This window comes from Frankliniella occidentalis, unplaced genomic scaffold (genome assembly GCF_000697945.3).
Source record: "Frankliniella occidentalis isolate FOCC.00 unplaced genomic scaffold, Focc_3.1 Scaffold19, whole genome shotgun sequence".
NCBI classification, from domain to species: domain Eukaryota; kingdom Metazoa; phylum Arthropoda; class Insecta; order Thysanoptera; family Thripidae; genus Frankliniella; species Frankliniella occidentalis.
In genome coordinates this window covers 2,218,989-2,241,417 of record NW_026267149.1, presented here as the reverse complement: position 1 = coordinate 2,241,417, position 22,429 = coordinate 2,218,989, and the positions used below count along the sequence as shown (strand labels likewise).

General features: G+C 43.2%; 4 protein-coding genes across 6 annotated transcripts; 2 read left to right on the top strand and 2 right to left on the bottom strand.

Annotated features, from left to right (window-relative positions):
• Positions 1-4,332: 4,332 nt before the first annotated feature.
• Positions 4,333-6,335, bottom strand: LOC113214731 (coiled-coil domain-containing protein 97). The gene is made up of 5 exons (XM_026434197.2): positions 6,206-6,335; positions 5,629-6,112; positions 5,372-5,550; positions 4,908-5,291; positions 4,333-4,824 (listed from the first exon to the last, which is right to left on the bottom strand). Exons 2-5 carry the CDS (start codon positions 6,022-6,024, stop codon positions 4,443-4,445), a joined length of 1,341 nt encoding a protein of 446 aa, XP_026289982.1. The 5' UTR covers positions 6,025-6,112; positions 6,206-6,335; the 3' UTR covers positions 4,333-4,442.
• A 72-nt stretch (positions 6,336-6,407) lies between these two features.
• Positions 6,408-13,570, top strand: LOC113214700 (extended synaptotagmin-1). 3 transcript variants are annotated; one of them, XM_026434157.2, is made up of 18 exons: positions 6,408-6,864; positions 6,980-7,021; positions 7,109-7,393; positions 7,482-7,627; positions 7,718-7,838; positions 7,905-8,075; positions 9,449-9,546; positions 10,906-10,954; positions 11,048-11,137; positions 11,241-11,327; positions 11,404-11,562; positions 11,650-11,802; positions 11,899-11,989; positions 12,465-12,723; positions 12,814-12,906; positions 12,996-13,092; positions 13,200-13,343; positions 13,418-13,570. In XM_026434157.2, the coding sequence occupies exons 1-18, from the start codon at positions 6,556-6,558 to the stop codon at positions 13,502-13,504; spliced, it is 2,481 nt and encodes an 826-aa protein (XP_026289942.1). In that variant the 5' UTR covers positions 6,408-6,555; the 3' UTR covers positions 13,505-13,570. The 3 variants fall into 3 exon arrangements, with proteins under 3 accessions (XP_026289942.1, XP_026289957.1, XP_026289951.1); XM_026434172.2 differs by lacking the exon at positions 9,449-9,546 and adding an exon at positions 10,247-10,329 and having other exon boundaries at positions 6,409-6,864; XM_026434166.2 differs by lacking the exon at positions 9,449-9,546 and adding an exon at positions 8,450-8,535 and having other exon boundaries at positions 6,409-6,864.
• A 951-nt stretch (positions 13,571-14,521) lies between these two features.
• Positions 14,522-17,310, bottom strand: LOC113214741 (malate dehydrogenase, cytoplasmic). The gene is made up of 7 exons (XM_026434206.1): positions 17,068-17,310; positions 16,262-16,457; positions 16,055-16,191; positions 15,810-15,982; positions 15,544-15,709; positions 15,240-15,464; positions 14,522-15,169 (listed from the first exon to the last, which is right to left on the bottom strand). The coding sequence occupies exons 1-7, from the start codon at positions 17,293-17,295 to the stop codon at positions 15,071-15,073; spliced, it is 1,224 nt and encodes a 407-aa protein (XP_026289991.1). The 5' UTR covers positions 17,296-17,310; the 3' UTR covers positions 14,522-15,070.
• Positions 17,311-17,460: 150 nt separating this feature from the next.
• Positions 17,461-19,692, top strand: LOC113214717 (intraflagellar transport protein 52 homolog). Its single transcript, XM_026434182.2, has 7 exons — positions 17,461-17,642; positions 17,731-18,073; positions 18,148-18,325; positions 18,431-18,579; positions 18,666-18,829; positions 18,916-19,161; positions 19,233-19,692. The coding sequence occupies exons 2-7, from the start codon at positions 17,740-17,742 to the stop codon at positions 19,518-19,520; spliced, it is 1,359 nt and encodes a 452-aa protein (XP_026289967.1). The 5' UTR covers positions 17,461-17,642; positions 17,731-17,739; the 3' UTR covers positions 19,521-19,692.
• The last annotated feature ends 2,737 nt before the right edge of the window (positions 19,693-22,429 follow it).

Sequence of the window (22,429 nt, the reverse complement as noted above, 5' to 3'; positions counted from 1 at the left end):
GGGGGCGGACTGGGGTGGATGGGACGAAAGAGCGTCATTCATGCCGCTCATCGTCATCGTCATCCCTCCTTTGATTCAAGATCTGTATTTCTGCTTTCACTTTTAACACGTTCTCCTGCTTCCGCCGGTACTTGCGAAGGGTGTGTTCGTTGTCGTTGAGGGACGGTCGCCGCTGGTCCTCCCCAGAGTCCGGGTTGGGTTAGGAGGTTGTGCAAACACGCCACAGCGCTGCCGCTGCGGGGCCGGTCCGGCTAGTTCGCTCTCCGCCTTGAACCCATCCCATAGCGCGGAAAGTGAAGAAGGATTCTCCTTCAAGAAAAGAAAAAGGAAATGGGAGGCTGTGGCTGTGGCACGACGTGTCGCACAGCAGTCAAGGAGCGCAGTGGGGGAGCGGCTGCCGTGCTGCTGCCGCTGCTGCTGCTGATGCTGCTGCTGCTACTGCTGCTGCTGCAGAGTACAGATGCAGGGGAGACCAGCCGAATACAAGCGCGACCGGCAAAGGCAAAACGGAACACGCGATGTATCGCGGCTTGGGGATGCCACCTTCTTTTTACGACACTGAAACCCCTACGAACAAAAGTCGCCTTACGAAGTGTGTGACGCTCAGCGATCAGTCCCGCGCTGTGTCCTGATCGTCCAACAGCTGATGTGGGCGGGTCTGAGGAGGCTGGTCTCTCTGGTAGGTCGTACGCAAACATCTGGACAGGACACCGGGGAAACATTACAGTCATCACAAACACTCGTTTTTTAAAAGGCGATGATGCGCTCATCCTACAGAACATAACGATAGTATATTTCCGTCTACATTTGGGGGGCGGAGGGATAGAGAGGAGGGGGAAAAGGAGGAGGGGGGGGGGCGGTGGAGGCGGCCGGAAGCGCGGGACTGCCTACCAGGACTGCCGGCCCGCCGGCCCGTCCCGTCCGCTGGCCGACATACGACATACGAGGAGTCACGCCACAATTAAATGCAGCCAGTTTTACCTTTTACAAAATGTCTATGGGAATGGTTTTTGCTGCCGGCCGCTGTCAACCCGACCGGCAGGCCTTGGTCCGCATTCCGCAGTCGTCTTCTCTTCTTATTCTTGCTCTTGCTTCCCTCCCTCTTTCATGTCCTATTACCACCACCACCCCCCCCCCTCCCAATTCAGCCTTCCGTTCTTCCCTAAAGTTTTCCTCGTGCCCGCTGTTTCTCTGCTCGCGTGGGCGAGGTGGCCTGTCCGTCCCTCCCTGCTGGCCGGGCCGCCCCTCCTCGCCCCGCGAGCTTTGGGCAGCAGAGTGCATGGGGACGCGTGAAGCATGATTCCCATGGCCCTTTCTCCCAGGGTTAAGGAGTGCGATACTTTTTTTTTCACTTTCGCGATGAAGGATAACAATCTCAAAAGAGGCCCTGCAGTAAGTCGGTGCCGGACCGGGCGGGGTCCCTCCGCGCCGGCTCCCAATTGTTCCCCAGGAGGCCCCCACTGTGTATATGGTGGGGCGTGGTGGGCCCCCGAGCATCATGTGGGTCACGTTCAGCTGTCCAATTGGTAGAGAAACGAAACAAAAATTCGCCAACATTTTTCTGTACCCTTGTGTGTGTGTCATATGTGTGTCAATTGGTAGAGAAACGAAACAAAAATTCGCCAACATTTTTCTGTCCAGCCGTTGGCGAGTGGCGCCTTATCTGGCGCGCGACCCGTCCCCGCCGAGCGCCGCCGTCCGTCGCCGTGCGGCTGCCAACCCGGCGGTGGCCCGCGATGCCCGAGTGAAACCAGCCGCGTGTGCGAATGTGCGATGCTCCCGGCGCGTCGCACACGTCCAGGAGGAGGAGGTGCTTCCCTCGGGCCTGACGTGACCAGAGCGTTTGTGGGTCAGCCGAGTTTAAAAATGGCACCTGCTGGGCGACGTTCGTCCATAGCCAAGGCGTAGTCCGCGCGCACTTGGCCCGCCGCGCCCCGCGCCAGCAGCTCTGCGGTCGGGTCGGGCGAGGGGCTCTCGCTCTCACGTAACACGAAGCGTAGCGTAGCGCGTGGCGTTCGGAAGGGCGAACCTCCGGGACCTCCGGGGCGGGGCGGTCAGTGCCCGAGTGTCAAAAGAAACACACTCGTGCGTGCCGCCCGAGTACCCCTCGCACTGCTCCTGGTCGCGCCCCGCTCTATCGGGGACTTCCCTCGCGCACCGGAAGTGCGCCGCGCCATGTCGACACGCGGCCTGTTCCATCGGTCCGCATTCGATCTTTGGCGAGACGGGAAAAATGTGAGTCCCAAAGGCGCGAGCCGTAAAAGCGCCCGAACACGCCCGTGGTGGCCTGTATGGCCGCTCAGCTGGACAGGCGCCATGGCGCCTGAGTGCCTCGTGACGGCATCCATGTGTCCGTGCGTACGCACTAATGACGAATGTGAATTAAGCGCGATAATTTGTTTTTATGCCTCCCCTGGTGCAATATGATGTGAGAATCGCTTTTGGGCTATTATTGTCGCATGAAATTGTATGAAATTTATCGCACTTGAGATAACAGTGGCTGAGAGCGCTAAGGCGTGCCTCTCGTTTATATCATTTTTTCCAACAATATACTGGAAATACGTACAATTGTAGGACTTAGTACCTTTTAGAGGTGTCAAATTTTTATACCTTAAAAAAGGCAGGGAAGTCTCTACAGGCACTAAAATTTAGCACTTTTGGAACATTTTCGTGCCTTTCATGGGTGCGAATCTTTTAGTGCCTCTGTAAAGGCACGAAAAGTTACAAGCATAACAGGAAGGGTGTTGATTCCTACAGTTGATTTTCGAGTTACGTTCTACTATCATGGAGTGTAATCAGAAACGTGTGGGTGGACTGCTATCTACCAATTCTTGGGGATCATCCAGAAAGTATGTCCGTCATTCGCCGTTGAGAAATTGCCTAATTCAGCCAGGGCTCGCTCTCGTAGCGCCGTGTAGGTAGGCAACGTCTTGCCGACAGTGCACGCGTGTACTGCGGAGTGGCCTACCCCGAGTCTCGCAGGCGCTAGGGCTCCGGTTGGTGGCAGTGGCAGAATCGATCCGAAGCCAAACGGACGCACTTTCTGGGCAATCCCTTATCCGAGTCGTTATTCACGTAAGAGGACAGGTGCGGCGGATGTAGGTAATCCTATGTAACTGGGCCCACGGTGTGGGTCACGCGCTGCAATCGCGTGTTGATCAGGAGTTCACAATTTTGATTCCGCATTGCCCCACTAAACAAACAGTTCTAGATTAAGGTGATCGGGGCAAGTTAAAACCTAAACAAACTTTTTCTCATGCCCAACAAAACATTTCTCACTATGGGGAAAATGAGAACACGACACTAGTTCTCGATGACTCTCCAGAGAATTTTCTTTTTTTGTTACATCTCTAGCACAAAACGCGTCCTACTCATATACACTCTCCCCGCAATCGGCGATGATGGGCCGAGAATGAAAAGGCGAGGCGGCGGCACCCGGAAGCGCTTGGAGGTGTGTGCTCAGGAGCGATCCCCCTGGTCGGTCGGCATGCGCCACTGTGCCAGGCGGGGCAGGCGCGGGGCAGCGCCGGGCTTGCGGTGACGCGCGCCCACTGGCGGCCCACGGGCCATCCCCGTGCCAGAGAAAGCACGCGGCCCGCCGCCGGCCTGCGGCTGTGACCCCCGGCCCGGCCCGGCCCGCGGCTGCGGCCGCAGCGTAATGCGCTCCATGTCAAGCGCGGCAGAGGTGGTGAGTGCGTCGCGCACGCCGAGAGCGAGAGAGAGAGGGAGAAGCACGGCGAGGCTCTCTCTCTCTCTTGCAGTTATGGCTCACCACATGCATGCCTGCTGCTGATGCTCTTCACCTAGTGTGTAACCTGAGGGAGGGGGGGGGGCGGTCGCTGCCAAATAACCACACGGCTCCGGAAGTGAAGCCGGGCAGAGGTGGTGAGTGCGTCGCGCACGCCGAGAGCGAGAGAGAGAGGGAGAAGCACGGCGTCTCTCTCTCCCTCTCTTGCAGTTATGGCTCACCACATGCATGCCTGCTGCTGATGCTCTTCACCTAGTGTGTAACCCGAGGGAGGGGGGGGGGCGGTCGCTGCCAAATAACCACACGGCTCCGGAAGTGAAGCCGTGTCGGCCGTGTGGTGTGGTCACGAGGCGGGCAGCAGCGCGGACTGTCTCATTAGTATTGACGGCACGGGGCGGGGGGTGAAATCCACGGAGTGTCGAAACAAGCAGGGCGGCGAGTGGAGGGGGAGGCCCGGGACAGCCCCGGAGCGGAGCCCCTTGCGAGCGAGCGGTAGGCCACACCGCACGGCGACCGTGTGCTGCGGGTCTGCCTACCCGGCGGGGGCTTCAGTGCGACCAGCAGGGCAACAGCGAGGATACGGGTTCTTTGCAACTAACTTAGTTTATTTCTAAACGTTCAAACAAACAAAAACAAAAAAAATGGAAATGTGTCTAAAAGCACGTCGGTAGTAATGTGCAGTACAGTGATGTTTTCAGTTCTTTTTCAGATTTATCTTGATTACATGGGACTTTTTAATGACCCTCGACATTTCTGGCTGTTGAACTCGACTCTGATGGGATAAGTTTTGAAAAGCAGCAGTCAGGTCAATGTCCGAGGTTTGCCCAGGAGCCGACACTGTTTTCATGAAGGCGTCTAGAGTGTCCTCCTCTTCCTCTTGGGCTTTCCGTCTTTCAGCTAGGGATGGAAGTGATGGCAACTCAGACTTATCAGGCTCTGTACTGTCTACAGTATCTGAGGTTTCATCAAGCACTTCCATGTCTTCATCTTCTGGGGTTTCAGCATCAAAATATTTTTCTTCCTCATCCCTTTCTCGTTCCCCAACACAGTCATACTCTGGGTTATAATCAACTAGACTAAAGGAAGAAGGCATAAGGAATAGATAAGAAACACAACAAATAAGCTAAAATAGGTTAATCACAAATTGCTTTCAGCTTACCTGTAATCAAATTCAGTGTCTTTGCCATCAATAAAACTGTTGTACATGGTAGACACAAATTCTTGCATTAATAGAAGTCTCTCATCATCTGAAATTTCTTTGGCTGATTCAGCACATTCCACTGGTGTAGACCCATTTTCCTTCTTCTTTTTTCTTTCGGTCTTCTTCTTTTTCCTATTGTTCATTAATTTGGTAATATCATCAGAAGTTTCTCCCCAAGTGCTACGCTCATTCCAATTTTTTGTGCTTGTCACCATTTCCTCATCATCTTCATCACTACTGGGGGATGAATCAGCCTGCTCACCATTCTCTTCTTTCTCTTGTTGGTTTTTTAGTTCTTTTGTTTCATCCTTGGATATTTTTACCAGCAATAAGTTAACAAATCTGAAGATGGATGTCAAAGTCAAGCAGTAATGAGTAAAAAAGTATGGAATATTAGAAAATTTTAGTGAAAGAGGACTTACGAAATGTTTTCAAGATCTGGAGTTTCTCTTTCTTTTCGTTCTTCTTCAGTTAAATACTGTCCAACTAGCTGTTCATACAGGTAAGGGTTCCTTTGTCTCATTTCATCTTCTGAGAAATAAGAGCTACCTCCAGCAATCATCTTCTGGAGTGCATCATACCGACGGTTCTTTACATCAACCTTAAAAGAAACAAAATAGAGTACAGCGATAAAGTTTTCAACGGCAATATTAGTACTGGTGTAATAAATGTAACTTACAGAATGTGTTGCTTTACAATAAAAACGTTCCAATTCTTTCAAATGAAAGGCAATCTCATAGGATTCTCTGTGTAATAGCTCTGCATTTCCTGTGAAGTATTTTAAGTGATCTTTCTGCAGAAATTGTCCAAACCGATTGAGAAATTGTGCTGGGCTGTGGTCCAAAAGATCTTCAGCAATTTTTCTCTTGGAATCCTGAGATAGCTCAGGATCATCTTTATGTTGACATTTGAAGTGTGCTTGGTCATTAGAAACCAAAAAATCCAAAAGATCAGTTCTTAGTTGAGTTAGCGGAAGTCCTGACTTTGACAGACAGCTAGATGATTCTGCTCCATTTTCAGCGAAATGATCTTCACCATCCATGGTGGGCTGCTCAACTCCAGTTAGGCAAGGCATATGAGTTCCTTTCCTTGGAATGAATGAAGGAATGAATGACTTGAGCAGGTAAACGAAAGTTGATGAAGGTTAGGACGCCCAGTGCAATCTAAAATCAAACAAGGATGTTATATCGTAAGACGACAGTGGGAATTTGATCTAAGACATGGAATAGAGATGAATTAAAGGCAGGAATACGAACCGAGCCATCTGCATTCGAACAACTTCGTAATAGACGTCTAGAAAATGCTCTGTGCCGTTGCCGTTTGTTGTTGTTTCTTTCGTGGGTGTTTACTCTTTCCTGCGAATAGAAGAACATGCATATATTCGCAGGCTTTTGCGCCTTCTGCTGTTCCTTCCTTCTGCTTTCTTGACGTAATCATCAACAACAAGAAGCAAAAACTAATCCCGTCGGCAAATTATTGAATGCCATTCGCATTGCGTGTGGTTCTATCACAGTCACGCGCAATGAATTTTTGATCTATTTCGCGCAAGTACTTAGTTCAGTCGTTCAAAATTTATGGTCGACATACGTAAGTTAAGGAATTCATCATGGTTGTTCCCAGCAAACCTGAGAGCAACAACGGGTCTAACCCCAATCCCGTCGTACGGAGGTCATCTAGCCCGGGAGTCTTGAGTATTTTGTATAGTGTCACCAAAAAGGTTGGCACTGTGGCGATTGTGTACCTCTTGGGGTACTACAATATCAGCGTGGCATGGCTGATAGGGCCTGTCATCCTGTCCGTGGTCCGGGACGAGTGGAAGAAGACCTCAGATGCCCGTAGGGCTTTGGCCAAGGCTGCTGCCATGAGCAATGAAAAGGAAGTGATCATCGCTCGTATTGATGAGCTCCCTGCTTGGGTATGCATTGTTGAAGTCCCGTATTACACTTAATAATTTGCTGTACCCTCTGTTACTAACTTTGTTTAAGTTCCATTCCACTCTTTGTTTATATCTTATTATATTCAATTTGCAGGTGTACTTCCCTGATGTTGAACGAGCAGAATGGGTGAACAGAGTAAGTTCCTTCTATTTTTGGTTCCCTGGAAATCTTTTTACAAATCAAGGAGCTATGTTTTTGTATTGCTCATTTCTATAATTTCAGATTGTACGACAACTTTGGCCAAATGCAAATCATTATGCCCGAGATTTACTTAGGACTGTTATTGAACCAAATATACGAAATGCCTTAGCAGCCTTTAAATTGCCTGGTTTCAAATTTGATAAAATGATCCTTGGGACCATTCCATTCAGAGTAGGAGGTGTTAAAGTCTATGATCATAATGTTTCTCGGAATGAGATCATCATGGATTTAGACTTCTTCTATGCTGGAGACTGCGACATATCATTTACTCTCAGCGGCATTCCAGGTGGAATTAAAGATTTTCAGGTTGGAATTTATTTTTAAAATGGGGTTGCCATTTTGTAATCTTAAACAGAATATGTTCTGTACCTTCTTGTTTACTTGTCATTTCTAGCTTCATGGCATGTTACGAGTAGTTATGAAACCACTAATCCAGACAATACCACTAGTTGGTGGTCTTCAACTGTTTTTCTTGAACAATCCTACAATTGATTTCAATTTAGTTGGTGCTGCAGATGTTCTTGATGTGCCTGGAGTAAGGTAATTTCTTTCCTCACAACCATTCTATTTTAATTAAATTTCATACTACCCTGTGGTACATGTCTAATCAGTTTTTATTGTCCTGTTCAGTGATATTTTGCGTCGAATAATTGTGGAACAAGTTGCAGCTTTGATGGTCTTGCCCAACAAGTTGCCAATTACTCTAAGTGATGTAGTTCCTGCCCATATTTTAAAGACTCCAGAACCTGAGGTATGCTTTACTTACTAAAATACTGAACTTTCAAGTAAAACAATCTAACTCTTCCTTTTTGCCCAGGGTGTCTTAAGAGTACATGTTGTAGAAGCAAAAGAACTGATGAAGATGGATATTGGTGTGCTTGGGAAAGGCAAGTCTGATCCTTATGCCATTATTACAGTGGGTGCCCAGCAATTCCGCACCCAGATAATTAATAATACAGTGAGCCCCAAGTGGGACTATTGGTGTGAGGTAAGTTGTGCAATGTTTTGTCTGGTTTCTTTGATTTTGTTCCCTGTTGGTTGCGGTTTGTGATTTCATTTCATCTGAAGCCTGCTACATTTTAATATGTACCTATCAGTAAGTGCCAGTACTTAAACCACACATAATTTAACTGTTACTCCATCAAAAGCAGGATTGTGTTTTTTGTTTTTATTTGTGCGTTTTCTCACAATATTAATTAACTATGATCAAGAAGAGAACATCTGTGGTGATCATTGTGATCTCATCAATCTAACTCTACCCAAATACTGTACATCTGCATCTTTCAGTCTTTCAATCTTTACTCAACTGTTATATTTAGTATTATAGTAATAATTTTGGAAAGCGTAATTCATCCCATTCAGTGTGAGGTTTATGCACCTCGGGCCCAGACTGTTACGGTTCTTCTCTTCGATAAGGATGATTCACGCAAAGATGAGAAATTAGGAAGGTGAGAGATATTTTTTATGCTCTTGTACATTGTGCAGCAGTAGGTGGTGGTATCCACTAAATTACACCTTTTAAACTCCAGCTTCTCTTCGCTGTTAAACACTTAGGTAACATTCTCACCCTTAGTTTTAATGCATATGTATTAAATCTGATATTTTTTTCCATTTACTTTAAAAGAGCATGTTGCTGAATCTCTAAGAACACACTCTGAGCCTTCTCTGTTTTTTTTTATTTCCATTGGTAAAACTATGAAGTCCCCAGAAATAACAAAATTAGGTTTTGTATAGTACAATCCTTCTTAAATCATTACACATTGAATCAGCACTTACAGGAAAAGTGTCTTTCTTTTCTTGTATCCCTTGTCTGTTGCTGATAGTATACCTAATACCTCTATCAGTGTGTTTTCTTACATTCAAAAACCCTCGTTTTGACCTTTGTTCTTGTAATGCATCTAATGTAAACAAATTTTGTGATTGCCCCCAAGCTTTGCTCGTGGATGTCTTTGAAATTGTGATAAGCATGCATCCTATAAATTACTTGTATAAACAGTTCTACTGTTAAACAAACTGGAGCAAACTACACAACCTTTACTATCCCTCCCCCCATCTCTGTTGGTATATCTGATTTGTAAGATATATTTTTTGCATGCCTGAATCCTGATTTTGTTCTTTGGTAACATGCCTGGTGACTTGTGTTTTTGGAAGTTAAAGGATTTTCTTACTTGTTCCATCAAACAGCAATATTTTGTTTATTGGCACTGCTGGCACTTCTACTATATCTTTCCTTATTTACAGTAGGTGTATGTAGTTAAGTTTTTGGTGAAGAAGATTACTGCTTAAATTATGTAGCACAGTGATTTCCTGGTCCAGTTTGATAGACCCCGTCTTAGATTAATGCATATTGATTGTCCCAAGGCAGAAGTATCTTCGCAGAAGGCACAAATCATTACAGTGCAGTGTTGGGACTGGGATCCTGGTTTCCCTGGGGTCCAGAATGATGATTTTCTGGGGAGGTATAACTTATATTTCTTGTGTGATTGGCAACAAATTTTGGTTTTTCCTTTTTATGCTCTTCCATTTTTTCTAACCTTTATCCAGTGGCTTTGTTTTTTTTAATTACATGTTATTGTTTGAAAATAATGTTTAAAACATACTTAATCTGCTTTAATTTCTTTAAAGGAAAATTTCCTTGTTTTTCTAAATTGTGCTTCCAAATCTAAGGGAGTATATGGACATTCATGTCATCTTATTTTTGAGAAATTATATTAAGCTCAATTTATCACTGTGTAGCATCACAACCCTTAGTGATTTTAAGCCCTGAAACCCATTAACTTTATTCCAATATTATTTTCAGACTCCTTTCCCTCTTTGCCTGTCAACCAGTTTTTACATTCCTGTTTGTGTCAGATCCCACTGGAAAACACCAATAATATCTTTCTGGATGTCTCTGTTGAAGACGGAGAAACTTACCTGCAAGATGATTGGTGTGGAAGGTATCCCTTTTCTTCCTCTTCTTCTACTTATCTTTCTTTTCTTTTCCTGCACCTTGAAGGAGATTGACAGAGTGGGCTACAATTTATCAATTACACTATTGTTTAGTCAGACTACTGAGATCTCAATACTGCTTCCGTTTTTTCTCGTAGAGAGAAATTTCTAGAAGCTCAATAAATTGTTCTTTTTTTTACTAATAGGAATGTTTATTCATGTTCTCAGTATTTGATGTACGCCTCTGCTGGTACTGTATTAGTACGATTATTTGATTATGATAAAGGGAGTGACGACGATTATATGGGAAGGTAGTATGTTTTCTTTTTCTATGTTTCATGTGGGATTCATTATTGTAAATATACATGGTCCAAACGAATAGGCAGCTCAACAGAACTTCTCGTATATTTGCTTTGATAGGTAGAGGCTTTGGGGCTAGACTCATAATCATCACCTGTGGGATATAGGAAGATGCCTTGATGTTAAACTTTTTGTTTTCAAATGTTAAAATTTTACCATAATTTTAACTACCTACAACAATGAAAGGATGCTTTTTCTTTAGTGGCTTTTATCTGCACTGCTTTGTATTAAACACTTAATGTGTTTGCTTTAGCATGCTTATGTGCGATTTATACTGGTTTTGAGTGGGAAGATGTGCCAAATTTCGGTGGGCTTAATTTTATGTCTTGTATTCAAGCTTGCTAGCTTTTTACAGTGTGTTATTTTTTTTTCATTTTTTTTTTGAGTTTTGTAAAATTTTCCATATTTTTTAAACAATAATATGAATCATGAATGGTAATTAGAAAATATAGCAAATGCGGCATCATATTTTTCTGTGTCACCAAAATTTTTAAACATTTTTTAAACAAAGAATAATTATGTTCTAGGGCATCTGTTGAAGTAAGCACAGTGGTGAAGAAAGGAGAGCTAGACATTGTAAGCATATGTTATCTAGTTGCTCTCCACTGTTTTTCTTTTGTTTCAATATTTTTCATTGTTTAAACGAACTTTTTTAAAATTATTTTCTAGTGGCTAACTTTAGAAGAAGCTAAACATGGCATGGTTCACCTGCGTTTGTCTTGGCATACACTTACTGATGACCTTCAGGCTCTACCCCTAGTAAGTTATAATTTATGGTAACCTGAAAATGCAGTGAAGAGCTGCAAATTTAGCAAATTGATTTGATGTAAAGAAAATGATTCACTTGTGGTTCTCCTTCTAGGCTTTAGCAGAAACACAACAGCTACGAGTTACTTCTATGAGCACTGCCATTTTGATGGTTTACCTTGACTCTGCTAAGAACTTACCGGTACTTTCCTGGCTACTTTTTCTCGATGAGAATGTAACATATGCAGTTATCAACTATCCATTTTGTGAATTTTCAGGATGCTCGTCCTGGGCGAAGACCTGATCCCATTGCCACTCTTGGGGTCGGCAAAGACACACAGAGCACTCATGGTATCTTCCGCACCGATTCTCCTGTATGGGAGAGAGGTTTTACTTTCCTTGTGAAGAATCCTGAAACTGATTCATTTACTCTGAAGGTAAGGTCTCTTGCATTTTAATAATCCTTTTTTGTACTAGGCTAAGTAAACTTGACAGTATTACAATAATTTTATTTTATTTTACAGGTTACTGACCAAAAAACTAACAATGATATTGGCCGGCTGGAATACCATCTAGCCAAACTTCTGACCAGTGAAAATTTGGAACTTAGTGACCAACCACTGCTCTTGCAACATTCTGGACCTATTAGCAGAGTCAGGCTTTCTTTGAGATTAAGGGTGTGTATCTGGATCATTGGAAGATAAGTTCAATGACAGGCGTGTTGTAAAGCTTTGTAGCACCTCTGAGAATTTTTTAATTTCCTGCCTCTCTAGATTCTGAAACATTATGACCCAGAGATAGATGGTCCTCTTTTGGAAGGTGATGATGATGCTGTAGATGGATCAAGTATTTCCAGCAAAAGAGGTAAGTGGGCCTGGAGCACCATGTCAAGACTATAGCTCATCTCTTGAGCTACTGTTCCATTTTTCTGTGTTATGTCAGGTGATCCAGCAACTTCACTTCTCTTTTCATGCTTTCTTCCCCCAATAATGTTTACTAAAAACAAAAGAATCCTGACCACAACACTAATCTAAACATTTTGAGAAATGATAAACATCCCTCCTCATCCTGCAAATTTTCCAACGGAAGACTATTGAATTGGTGGATGACATTTGTTCAGTCCACAGGATGCTTTCCATGTTGAGTGTTCCCTAAATAATACTTTTCCTCTTCAGTTCTGTTCCAATTTTATTACAAAATCAAAATTAAAGCTGTTGAACTTCAAGATCTATTTTATTTGGTATCCAACTCATTTACCATTTACTTTGCTTTTGCCAACCCTAAATAAATTATTTTCTGTAGTGTTAAGTTTTTTAATATTAAATATTTGTTTTCATAGAATCACCAAAGGCATTGAGCAAGCAGTTCTCTCGTGGTGACTCAGTGAGGAGTGTGGGTGGACAGAGTGTCGGAGGGCAAAGTGTGGGAGGAAAGAGTGTTGGTGGGAGTAGTGTGTCCAGTGTACAGCCATCAAAAGATAAACTTTCCACCCAGACATCAGTTCAGGAGGAAGCAGAAAATTTCTCTGAGGAATTAAGCACTCCCCTAGAGTCAACCAATAATGCAACTGTGCTTCACCGCACACCCAGTGCAACATCGTAAGATCTTTTTGTTTTACGTTAGATTTCTAGGTACTTACTAACGTTTCTACAAATTTCATTTTGTGGTCCTTTTATTGTTTTTCTTAGCTCGGCTGGTGAAGCTGGCTTAGGGCGCATTCAAATGACCTTACGTTATGCTGTTCCACGACAACGTCTCGTGGTAGTTATCCACAAAGTGGCGTACGTATCCCCTCATCAGTGTCTTCTAATGATTAGAGCCTGTGCCACAGAAGCTTTCACAATCTTTAAAATATTTCCTTTTGTTTTAGGAATTTACCCTCAAAGGATCCGAACAGTATTCCTGACCCTTATGTGAAACTATACCTCCTTCCTGAGAGATCTAAAGAATCTAAACGGAAAACTGAGGTAATTTTTAAAATGTTAATTATTTGCATGTTTCCAAATGTGTTTGGACTCATTTGTCTCCTGTATTGAATTAACAAAGAACCCTACCAAATTGTTGAATTTTGCAGGTCATGAAAGATAATTGCAACCCTACATATGATGAAACATTTGAGTATATAATATCCCTTGGAGACATTAATTCACGCCAGCTTGAAGTTACTGTTGTTACAAAAAAGACTTGGTTCCAATCTCAGAGCCCTGTCATGGGACAAGTAAGTTGGTGCCATTTTGCTTTCAAAATCATACGGTAGTTGTTAAAATTTAAGAAATCTGATTTTTATTCCAGGTTATTCTGAATTTGGGAGACTTGGATTTAGTGAAAGGATTTACTGCTTGGTATGACCTTATGCCGGAAACTGAACGTGATTCTTAATGGAAAAGCAGAGGAAGAAATAATTTTCTTAAAAAAAGTTTAATTTCTATGATATGACGGGTTTTTTTTTTTTATATTTACACCCATTTGATTGCTGAAATTGAACTTGTTGATAAACTTGTATGTTGAGTTTTCAATCTTGATGTGTTTGCTTTTTCCTATGTGCTTCTAAGCTGAGGTTTGATCAATCTTTACTCTGCTTTGTTATTTTGTATTGTTTCAATTTGAATCTGGGATAAGAAAATTTCTCAACTAATTTATTTACTCATAGAAAACAAATTTAAATGTGCCATGACTGCCATGTGAACCGTTCCATATTTTTCAAGGAAGAATTTCCATATAAATGGTTATCCTATATCCAAATATAAATAGTCGCTGCTCTCTCAGGTGAACTAAACTTAGGTCTATAAATAGCGAGCTTTGACTGCAAGGCTCCATGTTACTGTCAGGTTTTGGGTATTTATTTCCTTATCTACCTCTGAAGACATTAATTACATGCGTAGATTTATGTGTAAAATATTTTTATTTTCTTTTGTGAAGTTTCTTTAATTTGTTTTTATTAATACTGGTGGTTTTCTAACATTCAGATTTTTATGTTGTCTTTCATTGATTGACATTCTCCCACCCTCCCTCTCTCTACCAGTGCTGGTTCCTCACTGTTCTATCGCATTTCTCTTTTTATAACATTTTTTAAGTATGCTTAAGTGAAAGGGATGTGAATCTTGTCAAGGTAAATGTGTTACCATTTTTCTCTAGATTGTGATTCTTTGTGATACTGCATCCTGTTAAATGAAGTTGTTGCTTGATTTGTCAAATTGTTAAATATATGGTGCTATCAAATTGTTACCTTTGCTGTTTCTGGATATGGTGGGTTTGACACTAATATTGTTGGGATTTTTAATAAAGAAGTTCTTTAAATTGATGTGGCTGATTGAAGTACTTGTACACACTACTAAACCATTCCATGTGAAACAAATATATTCAATAATTGACTGAGGTTAATGATAACAAATTAAATTCCAACAGACCCGTTTATTTTTTATTGATCACTTACGTAAATACAATTTTATATTGAACTCTGTCAAGATTCTTATTGTTCTTACACATTTGAAGAAGCACAAATGCTTCCTGAACACATGAAACTAGAATACTGCCCTCAGCAGCAGAGGGAAGGGGCACCAGACACCAATTAAAATAACAGAATGCCTACAATACAAATACAAAAATATATGCTTTAAAATGCTGGTAAAATTGCAAAGGCAAATAAAGTACGGAATAACTCAGGTAGCTAAAATGGAATGTAGCGATTAGCAAGTTTGCTGACTAGGTACAATGAGAAATGTGGCAAGTTTGCAAGCCCTACAATTAATACCACAACTAATAAAATACTAAAGTATGTACACAAAAAACAAATTCAAATAAAAAAAACTCATAAAAAAGAAGCAAGGTGGATTGTGATGTGTCCGAGTCCCCAACTGTGCTGTTAACGAGGGCAAAATGCTTTGGGGCAAAGTTGGTGGATGAATAGCCCTACAGCTTGCTGTGGTCAGTTGGGGCAGCCACAAGTCAATCTTGGCACACAGCCAATGCCTCCTCACGCTCTTCAAGAAGCTCTTTGCCTGTAAGATCCATTTTGCTGCGTGCAAAGTCATCAATGGGCAGACCCTGTAATAAAGATTGATGTGAGGAAATAGTTATGAATGAGCATAATAGAGCACACTTGAGATATAAATACCTGGACGATGGTCCACTTCTTGTCCTTGATTGTCACAGGGAAGGAGTAGACAATGTCAGCGGGAACACCATAGGATCCATCAGAAACAACGCCCATTGAGACCCATTCACCAGAATCAGTACCCTGCCAGATGCTCTTCATGTGGTCTCCGGCAGCTTTGGCAGCAGACATGGCAGATGACATCTTGCGGGCAGCAATAACAGCAGCACCCCTGGTTTGAATGGTCTACAGGGAAAAACAAATTAAATATTTACTAAAATTTATGCATTTGAATTGGTGTGAACAAAAGTAAACTTATACTTACTGATACAAAGTCTCCCTTAAGGAAGGCCTCGTCATTGACAGCCTCGTACACATTCTTAGAAACTCCACCCTTGGTGACGGTAGCGTGCTTAACATCTGGGTACTGAGTAGAGGAATGGTTGCCCCAAATAATCACGTTTTTGACGTCAGCAATATTTACACCAAGCCTGAATGAAAGAATCGTGTTGTGTAAGAAATAGAAACCTTGTGGAACAAGAATGTATAGTACAAGGCAAATACTGAAGCACTTTACACTGGCAATCTCACCTGGCAGCAATGTTGGCCTGAGCACGGTTCTGGTCCAGCCTGGTCATAGCGGAGAAGTTTTCACGGGGAATAGAAGGAGCATAGCGCGAGCAAACCAAAGCATTAGTGTTGGCAGGGTTGCCAACAACTAGAACCTTGACTGTCTTCTTAGCATGCTGATCAAGTGCTTGGCCCTACAAGAAAGAAAGTATAATCTGGATCCCTTCGGTTTTGCTTTCAGCAGCATTAAAAAGTGGAATAAATACCTGAACTTTGAAGATTTTCACATTGGCAGAGAGCAAGTCTTTGCGTTCCATACCCTGTTTCCTTGGCATGGCACCAACCAAAAATGCAGCCTCAACATCCTTGAATGCAACAGCAGGGTCAGCAGTCGGGACAACACCTAGAACCAAACTCTATGAAAACTATCTGCCATCACAAGAGGAAGGAAGTACAAGGAATTGTTGTTGTACCATGGATTAAGGGAAGAGCACAGTCAGCCAGTTCCATCACAACTCCCTCCAAGACACCCATCATGGGGGGAATGTCCAACAGGTGGAGGATAATAGGCTGCTTGTCACCGAATACATCACCCTTGGCAATCTGGTAAAGGAGGGAGTAGGCAATCTGTCCAGCAGCTCCGGTAACAACCACCTTGATGGGTTGGGCCTGTTGAAACAAAAGATGGAACGCCACTGGAGTAAGAACCATTCTTTATCAGCTTATCTCAGTATGGATAGATAGCAAATAAGAGATAAGGATGACAGCTGGCAAAGTGCCCTGAATAAATACAACTAACATTCAGACAACCTTTACACTTCTTGTCACATGGACAAGTGAAAACACAAAATGTGCTAATTTTACCCCCATGAAAACAAAATGTGGCAGAAGGGTCAATACCACATATTAAGTAGATAGAGTCGAATAAACAGCTTGAGGGTGCAAAAGCCGGTAAGGCCAACGAAGACAAATAAATCTAACCTAGCGGAGGAACAGACCACGTAACGCCCACTGCCATGAATTAGCATGGCTGCACTGTCAGTAAGAAATGGACTCGTGTAAGTGGTTCAAGTTTGGCGCAGCACATTGGGCAAGGTCATCTCTGTACCTAAATGAGTTTCGTAAAAACTTGACCTTACGAAAGTCCAAGGTCAGACTAGCAAAGTGCCTATGGCCGATAGATAAAACTAAACTTTAAGGAGTCATACAACAGGTCAGCATGTAACCAACTTCACCAATGATCCTAAGTAAGTAAGTAACCTTAAATAGTAGGACTCACCATTTTGAGTAAAGTGGAAAGGGAGATACTTCCTCGACAAGCTGGAGTGATGAACTGAGGTCGAATGCCTGTCAGCGGCGAGCCACTTGACTTCGTGTCTTGTCTGAATTTATTTTCTTCTGCTAGGAGAAAGTGGGGGTAAACGCCAACCTCGGAAATAAAACATGCACTACCATTATCACCACATGTATGTCCACTGTATGATGGAGAATTTCCAGAAAAGATCATGAAACGTTTTTGACAACGTGTTTTTAAATATTATTGAGTACATTCATTTGGTAGGAAACATAAATTAATACTCAAAAGTGTCGTCACTTTAGTGTTTTAGTATTGGTCATGTGGCTTTTTCTTCTTTTGTTTATTCTGGTATGCAATATGGTGGGCGCGTATCAACAAAACAACATACAGACAATCCTCTTCGGTTTTGACAGTTCTTTCATTGATTTCAAAATCGTTATTTTCTCCTTACATGGTCAAGATATAGCTTTGATGCGATAAATGTTCAATTAACGTGATTTGTTGGTCTTAGCAATAATTTAAAATTGTCAATTACTGGATTGGTTATATTTTGACAGGTTTGTTTGGCCTACACACAGCAGAATGAATGGCTAATTTTTGTTGCAATGCTAGAATCAAACTCGTTTTCTATTTCTTTAAACACAGAACGAAACAATGAAGGATAGAAGTGATACAATAGTCTTTAATATAAGCAAGAACGAGCAGTTTCGGCTTGATGATACTTATAAAACACTTCATCGCAAACTGAAGGGAAGTTGGCGAGTTGTTGTTAATAAAGATGAAATAAACTCAGAAGTCATTGCGGGTGCAACCCTCTTTGTGCTACCGGGTCCTCGTCAGAAATTTACTGAAGCAGAAGTAGAAACCCTTAAAAAATATTTAGATTCTGGGGGAAGTATATTGGTTCTCCTTGGAGAGGGAGGAGAGAAATCATTTAACACCAACATCAATTTTATGCTTGAGGAATTTGGTATCATGGTGAATAGTGGTATGTTTCTAAACTTGACTCTATCTTTAGAAATGTTTGAGTTCTTTGTCTAATTAATGCTTGATCCTATATAGACTGTGTTGTTCGAACACACTATTATAAATATTTTCATCCCAAGGAGTGCCTTGTCTCTGGAGGAATTCTCAACAGGGGTGTTACTGAGGCAGCAACTCGAATTGGATCAGCAGGTTTGTCACGAGGATCAGCCAAAAATGGATCCTCCCAAGTTGTCAATGGCATTAATGAACAATCGTAAGTAAGATTTGAGTTATTCCAACTTATCCTATTTCTAAAAAAATATTAAAAAATACATATTTTGTGGTTCAAGTATTACTTTCGGACTTTTTAACTTTACAGAAGTCTCAAATTTGTATATCCATTTGGAGCTACATTGAGTGTTGCCAAGCCTGCTGTTGCAGTTCTTTCCACAGGAACAGTTGCTTTTCCCTTAAATAGACCAGTATGTGCCTTTTATTCTCATCAACCTGCTGCGGTTATTTCTTCAGGTAAGTAACAAATATACAACAATAAAAGTTTCAACACCTATATCATTCTAAATAATTTTACAGAAAGTCTCTTTAATTTTTTACAGAGCTATCAGAAAAAAGAGGTCGATTAGTAGTTCTTGGGTCTGGACATTTTTTTGCTGATCCTTACTTGGAGAAAGAGGACAATGATAAGCTACGGGATGCAATTTTTCGCTTTTTAACCACCGATCAAGTAAAATTAAATGCAATAGATGCTGAGGATCCTGAGGTAAAACTAAATTTTATAGCATAAGCCCTTTAAATCATAGCAGTTAAAGAGTAGGTATAGTATAACTGACTTGTTTCTGTTACCAGATTGCTGACTACACACCAGTACCTGACATAAGTTATTTGTCTGATTGCCCCAGACTTTGTCTACAAGAAAGTGCAGTAGATATTCCACTTGATTACACATCACTTATTGACACTCGATTATTTTCTCTGCACACTGGCGGAGTAGCAGATGCAGTTCGTGCCTATGATACCCTTGGAGTTAAGCACGAACCATTAAGACTTATTACCCCTCAATTTGAAACACCTCTACCTCCTTTGCAAGCTGCAGTAAGTGTTAAAATATTGTTTTCCTTCTCTTTTCTTTTCTTCTATAAAACTTTTACTCTGTTGCTGCACAGGTTTTCCCTCCATCATTCCGTGAGCTTCCTCCACCGCCTTTGGAGCTTTTTGATTTGGAGGAGGCTTTCAGCTCTGATCGTTCTCGCCTAGCACAAGTGACAAATAAGTGTGTTGTGCCAGGAGGATCAGAAGAAACTGCAGATCTAGAATATTTTGTTCGAGAATGTGGACGTATTCTTGGAGTATCAGGCAATGAAAATGAGAGTGCCCATTCCATTTTACATAATGTAGCCCTGACTATAGCTGATTTCAAGAAGAGTGGTCAGCTGATACGTGAAGTAAGTTAAATATGAATTGATTGATTGTGTGCAGCCATTTAGCTGAAAAGAGCACGTCAGCACCTTATAAATAACAATATTGTGTTGTTTTTTTCTTTTTAACTGCATACTCACAAAAATACAAATTGATTTGAAAAATGTAGTCAGCAAACTGTATATTAATTAAAATGATAAACAATAATGAACAGCTGTTCTTTCCAGTGGGAACTCTGTATACACCCAGACAGACAAATGGTCAATAAGTCAAACTTTAGTTGAAAATACTTTTAAGATTGCAAGATCACAAATTTTACAATTGAAAACATTATCTTAATTAAAACACAGTTCCTTCATAATGAACAACACTTTTATTTGGCCTATAGAGTCAAGTCAAATGGGTCTCTTAAGGTGTGAAACAGTAACCGGATGATCAGTAGTGTATTGCATAGTCATGTTTTTTCCCATATTTGTGAATGGCACTTCCCCATAAAACCCTGTTTCATAAACTATTATGACTTTACATGTCCGATGTACCTCTTTGTTCTGACATTGATAGCAAAATATTGTTATAAACAATATCATGTTACTAACAAACGTCTTCCGAAATCATCATACTGACTCATATGTTGCAACACACTGAAAATATATCTTTGTAAATTTATGATATATTTTGTAATTAATATTTACAAGATATGTTGTAAATTTATGACAGCCCAGACTTGTACGTACGTTGATAAATTCCAAGTCGACACATAGTGCTTGTGAAAATTTTCTCTTAAAACCTGCCAATTTTCACAGTGCAACAGTCCTAAGTCACAAAAAATAATTTATTTTGTATGGGGAAACGAAATACCGTGGGTTGCAACAAAACGCCTTCAATCTCTTCGTAGTTATACTACCGTATGCTGGCGAGCGGGTGGATTTGCCTGTATCATCTCTGACCACTGAGCCTTGTAGCTTTCGGTTCCCCACGTACAGTGGTTTTGTATCGTGATTTGCCTATCTTTCAGGTGGCCTACTAGAGACGACTAGAGAGAGACCCCTCCCCCCCCCCCCACACACACACATGCGTGCGTTTCGGTCGGTCTGTTCTAGTCTGCATGCGGCGGGTGGACCGCCCGGGGGGTAGGCCACCCCGGCCCGGCGCGCACGCCTGTTCAACAGGAGTGCCTACCCACCAGGCGCTACAAGCAGAACTCATGAAGTACACGGGGCTTTCGGCCCAGCTTGTGCTTTTACTGCTTGGTATATTGGCACAGCTCGGACACGATAGTTTTAATGTCAGAATTTCGACCTCCCACGTCTCACATGTTTGCCTCGAAACAATTTTGTGGCAGTCATATCTGATTTTCGTGCGGGAGAACCAAATATTACTGTAGTAAACGCCCCTGCCACACGATGGTTCTGTGAGTTATATTGTTACTGCTGTTTACAAAGCTGTGAATGGATCTTGACACGCCTGTCAATATGTTGCAATATGTTTTAACATTTGCAGTGACTCGTCGAAAGGGGGCAGACGGCGTCCGAAAACGAACTAATAAATACATAAGTACGGCTGCTACCTTGCCTTCTTGCCCCCAGTCTCGTATTTCCTCTTTTTGCGACGGCAGCCCGGCGGGAGGCTCAGGGCGGTCGGAGCGCCCCGCTGGGCCCGGCGCGTGCGAGGCGAGGGTGCCGCGCCGCCAATGCGAAGTAGGATATCGAAATGTATAGCCCGAAAGAGAAGTCGACGTCGTTACGACATCGTTCTCAGGTCAGTTATTTCGCAGGAGAGGGAGCCCTAGTCCGGAAGTCAGAATCGCCATATCGTCAGCACTTTGATAGTTGATGAGGGATATATCATTTTCAGATTATTGGTTTTATTAATATCGTGATATCATGGTCTTAGTGATATCAACGCTATCAGAGGTACTAAATAATTTGTTTGCTGAGATAAATACACTGTAAAAATTAGAGTCAATACGGGACGATTTACGGCGTTTCTGTAGATGCCGCTATTAGTAACTAAGTCACTGCACCTAGTGTAGGGTACAGAGCGCAAAAGGCAACTACAAATCTGCTGTGGGTTGCAGCCCAGCTTCAACCGGTAACAAGCTACCAGAAAACACCTGTCTAATGTTAAAGAAATTAAAACGGCTCAACGAAAATAATCTACTTATGCCCCACACGGAATTCGAGGACGAGGCTCCAACAAACACACATGTTACATGTTGCGAAATTTGGGTAAAGCTCGTAGCGCCGGGTGGGTAGGCAGTCCTGTTGAGCAGGCGTGCGCGCCGGTGTGGCCTACCGCCCGGGCGGTCTGCGCCCGCCGACCGCACGCTTGCCATGCAGGTCGACCGTGCCGCGACCGCATGCATGTGTGTGGTTTGCCTACTCGCTGTTATTTCAACCATACAAGATGAATAAAGGTATTTGTAAATCACAGTGATTTTGTCGCACAGTGTGCGAGCGAGACAGCGAGGGGCTTGTCACCGGCGCGCTTGTGCCTCGGTAGCGCCGCAAGCGCCGAGCGGCTCGTCGTGTTGGGCAACTTCCTCGGTTCAGCGGATCGCGAGCTCGCCCCGCCCGCCCCGCCCCGCCCCGCCAGCACGAGCTACCGGAGTGCAGTGGAGGAGCAGGGCCCCGCGGCTGCTCTGGGCGGGACGCGCTGTGCGCTGTGTCGCTGTAATGACTGCGTAGGAGGGCGCCGCGTCACTGCCCCACGGCCCCACGGCGGTCCCCGCCCGGGCCGGCCACGCCACGCCCCCGATGCACTTCAATCATCTGCATAGCGCCCCACGGAGCCTCACGGAGCGTCAGGTAAAGCTTGGTGTGGGAGAGAGGCAAGGGCGACGGCGGACGGGACGTCGTTGTCGTGGCGCCTGACATTGCCGAGGTGAGGTCCCCACCGCTCTGGGTCAGGGGGACCCCCCCACCCCCACCCCCCGTACCTCCTT